General features: G+C 36.3%; 1 protein-coding gene across 1 annotated transcript; it reads right to left on the bottom strand.

The window, feature by feature from the left end:
* Positions 1-1,662: 1,662 nt before the first annotated feature.
* On the bottom strand, positions 1,663-13,494 carry LOC126694461 (ribonuclease 3-like protein 2). The gene is made up of 4 exons (XM_050390729.1): positions 12,874-13,494; positions 2,980-3,129; positions 2,322-2,698; positions 1,663-2,071 (listed from the first exon to the last, which is right to left on the bottom strand). Exons 1-4 carry the CDS (start codon positions 13,354-13,356, stop codon positions 1,897-1,899), a joined length of 1,185 nt encoding a protein of 394 aa, XP_050246686.1. The 5' UTR covers positions 13,357-13,494; the 3' UTR covers positions 1,663-1,896.
* Positions 13,495-13,763: the final 269 nt, after the last annotated feature.

The following is a 13,763-nucleotide window of genomic DNA, read 5'->3' as shown; positions in this document are numbered from 1 at the left end:
TCTACTAAAAAACTCTCACTTGTTTAAAATTGTTGAGTCAGTAATTAGTTTTTGTTTTAAAAAAAATTGTAACTTATCAATTTTAAACAAGTGAGAGTCTTTTAATGGAATGGTGAACCATGTCACTTGTCCACCATGAGGACCTTATAATTTCTCATTCTTTGGGAGGGCATTTCCACTTGCAGTCCCAACTCTTATATTCCTTGACTTGCATACTACTAAGAAACATGGTAAATTCTCAAATATTACCAATTAGAAGGGAAAGTAGTCAGCATCAAAGCAATATATTTTCATCCAAATAAAGAAGTTTAAAAACCAATGCTATCTAGACAAACAAAATCTTTTGTGCAAAAACAACATCTCGCTTTGTTTGTTACTCTGGAAAACCTTCTGTAAAGATAGTTTTCCACATTTTCCACTGTTTGGTAACCAAAAAAAAAAAAAAAAAAATAATAATAATCAATGAAAAACAATCTCTAGTCAATGGAAAACCCTAATAAAAATAAGCCTTATTTTCTACAGGTTGTTTTCCAAAAAAATTTTTTGGGAAACAATCTCTCTCACATACGTTGCATCTCCTATAAATATTATATTTTTCTATAGCTGTAGGAAACATAATTTTTTGGTGTCTTCTCTCTCATGGTAAGCTCTCACTTTTTCTCTAATCATATATATTTTTATTTAAATTTCAAGCTTGATTTTTTTTTTCTCTAAGAAATTTTCGGTTTGATAGATTTCAAGCAAAAGTTACTTATTTTCACACATAAAAGTGCCAAAAAAAAAATAAATAAATAAGAAGAAGAAAGAATGAAAGAAATAAAAGATGAAAACTTTAAACACAGTGCCTATATTGCTCTAAATTGCTTTTACATGAGACAATCTTTACAGTAAATTAATAATATTGTTATATAATGAACAAAATTGTTTAGGTTAGTTGCATTTGTTGGCAAATACATTATGCAGATATTATGCAGTGATGAAATATTATGCAAATACAACATACATTATACAAATACATAATTAAGAGTAATATTGAAGACTTGTGATTGACCATAGAAAACAATTAGTGTACTAGCAAAAAGAGTAGACAATTAAAAGTTATTGACAACTAATTTTGGTTGTATCTATTGTCAAAATTTTAGTATGAAAACCAAATTCATTCTTTGGTTATTTATTTATATTGATTACATTAGTTGGTTTACCTAATACACATGTTTTAAATTATTCAAGATATATATATATATATATATATATAAAATTGCATACCCAACACCAGAAAACATTCTCAAGTTCATTTTCAAGGTTGTTACCAAACACCGGAAAATGAAATAATTTTCCAGAAAATGTTTATTGAAAAATGAACAATTTTTTAGAAAATATTAATGTTGAAACAAACAAGACAATAAGTTGAACCAAAGAATACAACTGATACAATTTTAAGCACATATTTATTTAGGAATTTATAAATATCCATTTATTATTGACACCTGATAGACACGAGGTAGATAAAATTGACATGGACAAATTATTGTGCTCCATGTGGCTTTGTTTGTCCAAATCATCTAAATAGATACAACCGGTATCTATCTGTATAAGCTCGACAATCATGACACATGGCAGAAGATTAGGTGAGGCTTCTACTTTAATACTTTTTTTTTTTGGTAAACCATGAAATTGCATTAAACTAGAAATTAACTATTCTGTTACAAAACACATTAGCTTTATCATGAGCTAGTACACTACCCAACACAGGCGGTGGATTCCAAAAAATACAACAAAAGAAGTTTTTTTTATATTTTTTGAAAGGAAACAACAAAAGAAGTTTATGACGCAGCTCCCATACTTTAATACATTATTATATATATATTATATTTTTTCCTCAAAAAAAAAATTATATTATATTATATTAGAGTCTAATAAGGCACGGATAAGACATGAAGCCGCAGAATTTTCTGCTTCCTTTACTCTTGACTTTTCTTCTCCCGCCATAAACAAACCACCATCTTCAGTTGCTATTTGAACAGAGCATGCATATTTCTTGTCGTTTGATGGACCCTCTTCCTTCTCAATGCTGAAAGTTATAGCAAATGTACATTTCAATTCAATATCTTACAAGATAGATAGGAACGTGAGAATTTGAAAAAGGGTGGTGTTTATTACACACACTCAAACTATAAAGAAATTGTGACTTGAAGTCATAGTTTCCAATTGAAAATCATGATTTAAAGTCATGAATTTTATGCAGTTTGTGTGTGTACGTGTGTTACAGAATGTGTATAATATACATAATTCTTCACTACTAATGAAAAAGAAGCTCATACCTGTAACGAGGCACAGTCCACCTTTTCTTCTTACAAACCTCGTGTAACTTTTGCTTTGCTCCTTCAATCTCAAATGACTTGTTGAGCCCAAAAGAAAAATCTAACCTCCTAAGGTTAGTGGGCATAGATTTCGATAATTTGCGCAAAGCTAGCTCTGCTGCATTACGCCTTGCAGTGTCCATATCATCAGATGAATCTGAGGCAAAAAATGCACCATCGACATATACACTAGCAATATTCTTTGCCCCAATGCTCGTGTTCTTAATGACAACTTCCCTCCCCTGCTTTTGACACTGGTCATACAATGTTGTAACAGGATGGGGTTGTTGTTGCAAGACTTCGGGTGTGACAATAGGTTTCAGGAGATCCATAAAGATCTTCAAGTATAAAACAACCAATGATGAATTCTATATCAACAGAGAGATAGAGATTAAGGGGGTGTTTGGTACATGCACTTAAAAACTGAAAATTGTTGTTTGAAAACATGTGTGGAAATACGTATAGATGAAAAAGTATATAGAAATACGTGTAATATTGTTTAAAAACTAAAAATTGTTATTTGAAAACATGTACCAAACACACCCTAAAAGTCCAAAACAAGAAAAGAAAAAAGACAAATCATTTTTGCCAAATAAGAAAAGGAAAGTTAAATACACACCACCCATAATTTTTGCAGGTCGAATTCGAGATCAACATATATAGCTGCTGCTAAAGACTCTACAATGTCAGCAAGAATCTTTGGGGCTTTAATTGACCCGTATAAAACCATATCGTCTTCCTGATTGACTGCATCAGCAAACTTTTGAACCTATAGAAGTAACACAAACACAAAACCATTTGCGTAGATCTTTGTTCAAATTCTGAACAAATTTTTTAACCAAAGACAAGTCCAAAATATACAGATCCACACCAGAGCAATTAATTATAAGGGAAAATCTTGTAAAACACATTGTAGAGTTACGTTTTCAAATTATAACAACACAGTGCATGTATTTACACACATTGTGTATAACAAGCACAACTCTAATTATAAACTCTTAAAAGCATAATATAACATGCAATGTTTATTTGCATTCAAAATCAAAGGGTGCTTTTTTATTTTTTTTATTTATTTATTTATTTTTTTTTTATTTTAGAGAGTTTTAACTTATGGCATCTGCCTCTGATGGTAACTCTTTATCATCAGACTAAGACACCAATCAGTTTTTGGTGTAGGCAGGGATTAAATTCCAAATCTTTTATACAATAATCAGATACTTTACCAGTTGAGCTAATTGGAATCCACAAATCAAAGGGTACCTTCGATTCACTGCTTTTTTTATCATAAAAATATAAGCATCCATTGTCATAATAAAATATTTACATAGAATTAGAGACAACGTGTCAACGTTCCAAAAATAATACATTCCTTATAATTGTGATATAAAAAAATTAAATAAAAACCTCACTAAAAAGTAAAACTATTGACAAACAAAAGACTCTTTTGTTTTGATAATAAATTTCTTATTAGTACCTTTTTCCTTCTCTCTTGTATGTGTGTGTTTTTTTCTCCAAAAAAAAAAAAAAGACTTTTTTGATAATAAATTCCTTATAATTCTACACATAAGTCAGAATACACTTTTGAAGAGGAACGCCTTTATGGAGAGAGAAAGACTGAAACGATTAGATGAAGAGGAGGATACTCTTGCTCGCAGTACCAAGAAGTTTAAGGATAGCCATCGTGTGGATGGAACGAGGGAGAATGTTAAGGGAAACAATGTGGAGAGCTATAAGGATAAGTTGGTGGGTGCAATTCCTGGAGCATTTGAGCAAGCTTTTGGCTTTGATTGCTCTATGCAAGAGGATGTGGAGTCTGATAATGAAGAGGATAGCGATCAGGATGGAAATATTAGAATTGGATTTTCAAAGGAAGAGAAGATGCGCATGAGAGCTCCTTGGCAAAAAGCACTGATTATCAAAACTTTTGGGAAGAGGATGGCTTTTTCTTTCCTTGTTGAGAGGGTGAGGAAAATGTGGAGTCTGTGTGGAGGCATGGACTGCATAGATTTGGGTTATGATTATTAGCTTGTGAAGTTTGAATTAATGGAAGATGTTGATACCATCCTTAAAGGGGGTCCTTGGTTTATAGGGCAACAATTTCTTGCTATCAGACAGTGGGAGCCAGGTTTTAAGGCCTCTAAGGCAACTCTCTCATCGGTAGCAGTTTGGATAAGGCTACCTGAGTTGCCCTTGGAGTTCTATGAACCGAGTGCTCTTAAAAAATAGGGAGAGCCATTGGCCCAGTCCTCAGAATCGATTCTCACACTGTCAATTGGGAACATGGTAGGTTTGCTAGACTATGTGTCCAAGTGAACTTGGACAAGCCTTTGGTAAGGAAGATATTTATTGGCAAGATTGAACAAAGTGTGCTCTATGAGGGTATCAATGCCCTCTGCTTTTCGTGTGGTAAGATTGGGCATAAACTTGAAGCATGCTCGTACATTGTTAAGGAACAATTCAAGGAGCGGAGTAAGGACCAATGTGAAGTGCACAATGAGAAGACAAATACCCAGGAGGAAGAGGGGTTGAAGGATAAAGAAAAGGAAAAATCACAGGAAGAATATGGGGAATGGATGGTGGTCTGTAGGAAGAAAATGAATAGTAGAAAAAAACTAGTGCAAAATTCAGCAGAGACGAATCACTTGGCTGACGTCCAGCTGACGCAAGCATCCTCTGCTACAGCTGCCATATCTAGAGTGGTGGGTCAGAATGAAAGAAATGGCAAGAGAAAAGCGCTGCACATGCAACCTGCTGTATTGCAGAAAGGGACAAATGTGATGGCTATGTCTAGTCAAAGCCAACCAAAAATAGGGAAGGGTACCAAGGAAAAGGGTGTACACGCCAAATCAAACCAGAGAGTAACTAGTATAGTTGGGATGCAGTCCAAAGTGGTGGGCCAGAGCAAGAATAACGGAGTGTTTGTGTTTGGGTCTGAGGCAGAGCCAGGCCCATTTTGCTTTTCTAGCCCGTTCAGCAATAAAGTTAACCCAAATGACTTAAAAGAAAATTCTGTAGCTAAGGGCTCTGGTAACAGCGATGGAAAATAAAGAGAATTGGGCGATCTTTTACAAAGGAAAGGTGATTCCTGTGGGAAAAGAGACAATCCGTTGGATAAAGCAAGATCCAACAGATGTATGGGGCTGGTTCGAGCAAGACCTGATGGTGGCGTGGAAGAATATGTTCCCGTTGACGAAGAGAAGCAAGCAACTGGGGTATCTGCCAATGAAAGACGAAGCATGGATCATGACTCCGGACCCGTGGTGGAGGTTCTTGACGGATCGACCTCCAGTGCCGGTGCCGCCGATGACAAGCTCAAGGTCATCAGTCACAGGATCAAACATGCAGAACTCGGAAAAATTTCTATCGGAAGCGGAAGTGGGGTGGATAGAGTCAAAAGTCGCAATAAGGAAGATGCTGCTAACGGCTCCGGTGGAATGCTCATTGATGGGCAATCTACACAAGGTGAAAATGATCCAATTTGCCGAACCGGAGATGAATGGCACGATTCTGATCAAGGCTACTCAGGAAGAGCTGGGGATAATAAAACATGCGTTGACTCTATTCCGGGGGATTTGGGAGTCGAGGAAGGAGCTAATGGAGCTATGGAGATCCAGAGACACTGAAGATACTTCTTCTTTGTCTGAGTCCGGTGTTTCTTCTTATTCAAAAATTATGAATATTTTGATTTGGAACTGCAGAGGGGCTATGAAACCCCTATTCAGGAAAACGGTTATGGATTTGGTGGATTGGCACTCACCATTACTCATGGTGATCATTGAAACTAGAATGAGTGGTGCAAGGGCTGATGAGATTATAGAGACTCTGCCTTTTGATGGGTATGCGGTGGCAGATACAGTTGGGTTCGCTGGAGGTATTTGGATGCTTTGGCGAACTGACTTGGTGCATGTTGAAGTCCTGGCAGCTATTGAGCAGGAGATTCATGCGCTAATTTGGGTAAGATCTTAATCTTTTAGTTGGTTAATTAGTGCTATATATGCTAGTCCTAGATTTGAAGAACATTGCATTCTGTGGAATAACCTTAAGATTTTAGCTAATATGCATGATCTGCCTTGGGCACTTATGGGTGACTTTAATGAAGTTTTGGTTGCTGAGGAGAAGTATGGGGAGAACCCGATTTGCCAGAGAAGAGTTAGAGCTATAAAGGAGTGTATGGATGAATGCAGTATGATGGACCTTGGCTATACAGGTCCTATATATACCTGGACTAACAAGAGGGAGTTGGATAATTTAATTCAATGTAGGCTTGACAGGTGCTGGGTTAATCCGGGTTGGAAGAATTTTTATCCGGAAGCTAATGTAACTCATTTAGCTAGAATTAACTCAGACCATTGTCCGTTGTTATTGAACTTAAATCCTTTTTTGGGCTCCAATGTGGACAGGCCATTTAGATTTCAGTCTATTTGGCTGAGTCATTGTGATTTCTCGGCAGTGGTGAGGGATGCTTGGGCGGATAGTGAGGGTGATCTTGCTGAAGCTATTTCTAATTTCAAAACTAAAGCACAAAATTGGAATAGAGAGGTATTTGGTAATGTTTTCATAAGGAAAAAGAAAATTCTGGCGAGACTGTTGGGAACACAAAGGGCATTAGCTCACTGCCCTAATAGTTTTTTGATCAATCTTCAAAAGCAGCTATCAGAGGAGTACAATTTAATTCTTGAGCTTGAAGAAGAGCTGTGGGCTATGAAATCCAGAACCAATTGGATAATTTCGGGGGAGAGAAATACAGCATACTTTCATATTTCTGCGCTCAATAGGAGAAGTAAGAATAGAATCACCTGTGTCCAAAACAGTGAGGGTGAATGGTGTCGTAATCTAGAGGAAGTTAAGGAAATTTTCAACTCAAACTTCAGGAAACTTTATCAGTCAGAGCAAGTTTTCTGTCCTATTACTACGCAATGGAGCTCAGATTGGTGTGCTAAGCTTAGTCAAGAGGAAGTTGGTAGCTTAACCAACATTCCCTCGGATGGGGAAATATGGAATGCCCTAAAAACTATGAAGCCATCAAAGCTCCTGGTATTGATGGGCTACATGCTGGATTCTTTCAAAGGTTTTGGTTGGTGGTTGGGGATTCGGTAAAGAGAGAGGTTAAGGAAGTATTCACAAGGCAGAAAGTTCCTGAATATCTTAATCAGACCCTTGTTGCACTGATCCCTAAACAACCGGGCCCTGAGACGGTCAGTCATTATAGACCCATTAGTTTATGCAACACGATATACAAAGTCATTTCAAAGATCATTGTTTTGAGGATTCGACCACTGCTGCCATCCTTAATTTTCCCAATGCAGACCGCCTTCCTCAAAGGGAGAAGGGGTACGGACAACGTAATAATTGCCCAAGAGTTAATTTATTCTCTTAGGAAGAGAAAAGGAAGGACGGGATTTATGGTTATAAAGATTGATTTGGAGAAGGCATATGATCGCCTAGAGTGGTTGTAATATCCCAATTTTTGTTTTTTTTGATTATCACTGTACCTTGTCAATTTTATTATAGAGTTGAGGTAGTATATGTGTGTGCACAGTAAGATGGGAGTAGACAATTTTTGTGGTGCTACAAATAGGTGAGAAATTAGAATTTTAGTGCATACATTTTGGTGCGGAAATTAAAATAATAAATAAAAAGGATGAAGATGTTTTATGGGCTTCTTGGAGACTAAAGAGATAAGCTCAAGAGGATTTTAAAGTCCAACCCATTATTCCACCAAGCCCACATCAGATTAAAATATAAAGTGGAGGAAAAGATAAATTAGGGTTTCATCACTAAGGAGGCTAAGAGGTGTTTTTTTTTTTTCTTGGAGTTTAGAGCACATACGATTGAAGAGGCAAAATTGTTTAGGGGCATAAGATTTGGGCTACGAAATCAAGGTGAGAACTCCATCTTAATACTATTATACTGTTATAAACCTTGAGATATATTTATGGTTTTGGCAGAAAGATGTTTGTATATTAGGTAGCTTTATCGTGTTTCTTGGGTATATATATATATATATATATATTAAAGGATGGCTTACGTTAGGATGACTTTAAGATGGTTTCGTTGGGATATAAATATATATATAATCCAAAAGTTGAGCCACTGAATTTCAAGGATCTATGGTTATGGCATATGTCTTCCTACGGACATGTACATATATAATATATTTGAAGTCAATGATCTTGCCACCGTGTGTACCCATGAAAATAGACATGGATCAAAATATTAGTAATAATCATGGCCTTCAGTTTTTCATCAGAGTTATATAATTAAATCCTAAGTTGGCCACTGTGTGTCTCTAGAACAAGCCATGGATTACAAATATCTATTCAGGTATATGGCTCTTACATTTTTCATTGGGGTTTTATATTAAATCTTAGGTCAATGATATTTTGGCTATTGCCTCTTAGTTTTGATAAATTTGAGGAAACACACTTTTGGGTAGAGATGCTTTGCATTAGTGCTATCATTTAGTTCAGTAAAGTATTTTACTAGTGAGTCAGTTTGTATAGTTTAATAAGATTTATATTTTATGGAGGATATTAAGTAATTTCCATGATTGATTTTAGGTCCTATCTAAGAGTATTTTGAGACAATTGGAGGGTGTTTCAGCTGGACTTTCAGAGAGATTCAAGTGTTGTAAGTAATTATGCATAATATGCACAAGTTTTATTCTTTAGGTTCTTAGAAGTCAAAAGTTTTCAAAAGTTATGTTTTTAAATCTTACGTTTTCTAAAGTTTATCGAAAGCATTATTTTTTTATATCATTGAAAGAGAAACTTCAACTTTTAGACTGTTTTAAAGAGAAACTTCGAATTTTAAATAATGTTTTGAATGTCCAAATCTCATTTAAAAGATGATTTCTAAACTAAACTATTTTCCGAAAATAATTGAGTTTCAAAGTAAGTTTTCTAAAAAGGTTCTTGTTCTTTAAATTTGTTAAAACAAAGTGATTTTAGTCATATTCCTATTCTCCAAATGGTATTTAAAACGTTTCTTTTAGCAAATTAAATTTTTAGATTTATTCAAGAATTGTAATATATTTATATAAACTCCTCAGTTTCTATTCATTCCCCAAGAGAGTCAAGCATCATTTGATTTATATTCTATTCAATATTGTGATCTTTGATATGCCTCTGTATTTGAAAGGAAATTGTTAATATCAAGTAAATTATTTTATTTTGTATAAACTTTACTTTGTGATATGTGACTTAAAATAAATGTTTTTAGAATTGATCAGATATATTAGATATGTGTGTAAATCCGCTCACAGGATTGTATGTGAGAATATGTGTTGATCCCTCACCAACAGGAGTTAGATGTTGGTATCCGCTCACAGGATTGTATGTGAGAATATGTAATGTGTATATGTGACACTGTGCTCTGATTAATTATCTGTATGTGTTTTCGAATAACTTTAAGATTTGATTATATATATGTGTTTAGTGGTTCTTTATATGTTTGGAAAACTATATCGAATATTTTGAGTGAAATTGTGAAATCAAACTCGTGCTTTGCTTGACTTTATTTTGTTGTATACTGTGTATAATTGCTTACTGGATGTGTGGCTCACCCCATCAATTACAATTTTTTTCAGATTAAAGTTTAGTTGGGTAACAGAACCTTTTGGATTGCTTCGTAAGGTGCAAGGTAGAGCGTGGGAGTTTTAGGCGAAGTCAATAATACTGGAAGTCTTAAAAGATTATTAGTTATTTTTTTTTTTGTTATTCCGCTTTAGATTTCATTGTATTTTGGAGATTATTCTATTTTTGTGGAGTCTGGATTTTGTAAGAGGTTTTATTTAAGAGTATTGTTTCTTTGGAGTTTTTAATTTATTTTGGATTAATTATGTTTATGGAGTTATATAAGTTTAGTAGGTTGGTCATGCATCTAAATTCATGTTCCATGGATTTGGGTCGTGACAGTGGTCATTTATCAAAATGGTGCTAGAGCATTTTGGGTTTCCGGAGATGTTGATAAATTTGATCATGTGCTGCGTGTCTACTACTACCACTTCCATTTTGTTCAACGGAGGTAAACTGGATTCCTTTCAACCTTCGAGAGGAATAAGGCAGGGAGACCCTATATCTCCCTATTTATTTCTTCTATGCATGGAATTCCTTGGGGCCCAAATCACTAGTATGTGCGAGGAAAAGAGATGGGATATGGTTAAAGCTTCAAGAAGTGGGCCGAGCTTCTCACATGTTTTCTTCGCTAACGATTTGATGCTTTTTGCTAAGGCGGATAGGAAAAATTGCGAAACTATCATTGAAGTGTTGGATAATTTCTGCAATCTTGCTGGGCAGAAGGTGAATCTGACCAAATCAAAGATTTTATTTTCCCCTAATGTGGCTGGTAGGAGAAGGAGGAGCATTTGTAGGAGACTTGGGATTGCCGCAACCACCAACCTAGGAAAATACCTTGGTTTTCCCATTACTCATCAAGGTAGAATGGGAAGCGCATTCAATTTTGTGATCAATAAAATACAAAGCAAACTGGCTGGCTGGAGGGCAAATTTACTGTCAAGGGCTGGTAGAATGGTGCTTGTTAAGTCAGCAGCAGCTCCTGTGACAGAGTACTACATGCAATGCCAAGCATTACCCGTTAAGGTTTGTGATCAAGTAGATAAGCTTATAAGGGACTTTTTGTGGGGATCAACAGAAGAAAAAAGGAGAATGCACTTGGTTTGCTGGGATAAGGTAACTCTCCCTAAAGAGCTTGGCGGGTTGGGGTTGCACAAAATGAAGGAAAGAAATAATGTCATTCTTGCAAAGCTTTGTTGGAGATTAGCTTGTGAAAAGGAGGCTCCACGGGCAAAAATGCTTGTGGCCAAGTATCTTTCAGCAAGCAGAATGACTGTTGAAGGAAGAAAGCTCCCAGGCTCTAGCTGTTGGGCGACATGTAAGAGAGGTGGACCAATTTACGTTAAGGGACTGAAATGGTCGGTAAAAAATGGTGAAACAGTGAAGGTCTGGACTGACTTTTGGCTCCCAATGGGCACGCTGAGATCTCTCATCGAAGGGCCATTGTATCGCGAGGAAGAGCTCATCACTGTAAAGCAATGTGTTGATCATAATCATGTATGGAAAGTAGATTTATTATCCTTTGATTTACCTGAAAATATACTCAATGCCATTAAAGCTACTCCACTGTCTTGTAATAGTGAGGCAGAGGACTCGCTCCAATGGGCCTACTCTAAGAATGGATTTTTCTCTTTGAAGTCTGCATATTTGTTGGCAAAGGGGCTTAATCCTTTGAAGCTTGAAGCTGTATCGATGGAGTGGGTGTGGAAGATTGAAGCTCTCCCTAAGATCCAATTTTTTCTTTGGCTATGTTTACATAACAGTGTTCCTACCAGAGAGGTTTTGGGGTTGAGAGGCCTGAATATTGATACTTCCTGCAGTTTGTGTAACCGAAGCAATGAATCTGTTGATCATTGATTGAGGGGGTGCGAGTTTGCTAAGGAGTATTGGCAGCAACTTCATTTCCCGACCTGCTTGAAGGAGACTTTCAACTTATCCATTGGTGAATGGCTTGAAGTAAATTGCAAATCAGATGTCATATCTAGGTGGATGGGGATTCCTTGGAAATTATTGTTTCCCATAGGAGTGTGGAATCTATGGCTGCATAGAAATAATTTTGTTTTCAGGACAGGCAGGTTGGAGCAAACATTCTACAAGAAGAGCATTCATGATAGTGCGGAATTTTTCTCTGTGGGAAGGAATGCCAAGCTGCCTAAAGAAAAAATTGTAATTGAAGTGGGTTAGGAGAAGCCTCCAATGGGGTGGGCGAAGTTGAACACAGATGGGTCTGCTATTAGGAGCATTGGAAGTGCTGGTGGTGGTGGAGTCATCAGAGATCATGATGGGCAATGGTTGAAAGGATTTGCAAGGCCTCTTGGGGGCTCAAATAGCTGTATGGCAGAATTGTGGGCTCTAAGAGATGGGCTTCTATTAGCCAAGGAGATGGGACTTAGTAATCTAATTATTGAGATGGATGCTTTGAGTGTTGTTTTGTTGATGAATAATAATACTGTCAACTTGTTAATGGAACCATTACTAATTGATTGCAGGAACCTGCTGAGTGAGATCCCCAACAAGCAGATAGTTCACATATATAGGGAGGCCAACCAATGTGCTGATGCATTGGCTAAGCTTGGTGCTAGTAGTGTTAACTCTTTTGTTATCTTTTTGAATCCTCCGTCTGTGGTGGAAAGTATAGTAGCTTCTGACAAAGCTAGTCTAAGATGTAATAGACTTATTAATTTTTAAGTTTTAATGAAAGCTCCATTGCTGACCAAAAAAAAGAATACACTTTTCTCGTGCCCTACCTTATAAAATTTAGTTCTAATATATATAAATATATAAATATATATATATATATTTTTAAGTAGTGTTTATTATTGAAAAACCGTATTACACAGTTTTACACACTTATCTATAAGTAAATGTAAACCAATAATTGTAAAAGGAAAAAAAAAAAGAAAAAGAAAAAGAAATAAAGTGAGATGATTTTGTTAGACCTTACTCCGGAAGTCCCTAATGTTGTGCCTGATGTAGCTGTATAGATGGTGGCGGACGGCGACCCTCGCGAGTTTCTCGTTGCTGATGTTGGCGTGATGTAGGGGCGAGAGTTGTCCTGGGTCGAGGCTGGGGTATTCCAGGTACAAGTATTCGCTCAGGGCCAGTCCCAGCACCGTGTCACCTACGAACTCGAGCCGCTGGTACGACCTAGACGACTCGCCGTTGTTGTTGTTGTTGTAGTAGGAGGGGTGTGTGAGTGCCTCTTCTAGAAGCGCCTTGTTCTTGAACCTGTAAGAGAGTATTTTTTCCACCGCTCTTATTGTGGATGATGCCATGTTGGTTTTTGCTTCCTGGTGTGGTTTTTTTCTTTTGCAAAGGCATGACTTTATCACTAAAAAAGCAAAGCCAAACCAGAAACAGAAACTAAGCGCCGGACTCCAAGTAGATGACTCCTCTTCCTCCTTGGACAAAAGAGAATCCATGATTCCTTATACAGAATTCCTAATTGACCAACTTGCTAATTAATTCGTGGGAGTAAAGAAGGTTTTGATGCTTAATTTTATTATTATATTTTGTCTTGGCATATGAAACTTTAAGAGCATATATACTTCAGCTTTATGGTTAGATTAAGAAGGCACTAAAGTCAGAAAAGCAGCAGGCCTTTGCAATTTCTAATCAAGTGGCTGGACATTACTTTATGAAATCAATATTTGATTGGCTGTGAAAACGTTTAAAAAGAAAGATGCCACTCATTCAGCCAAAAAAAAAAAAAAAAAAAAATCGAAAGATGCCACTCACTATAGTAAATTTATGTATAACAGCAATTTGGGCAAATTTTACACATCTTACTTCAAAAATCACCGACGTTGGTTCATGTAAACTCATGTAA

This window comes from Quercus robur, chromosome 8, assembly GCF_932294415.1.
Source record: "Quercus robur chromosome 8, dhQueRobu3.1, whole genome shotgun sequence".
Taxonomy (NCBI): Eukaryota; Viridiplantae; Streptophyta; class Magnoliopsida; order Fagales; family Fagaceae; genus Quercus; species Quercus robur.
The sequence above is the reverse complement of the archived record's forward strand: the minus strand, read 5'-3'. Positions and strand labels throughout refer to the sequence as shown.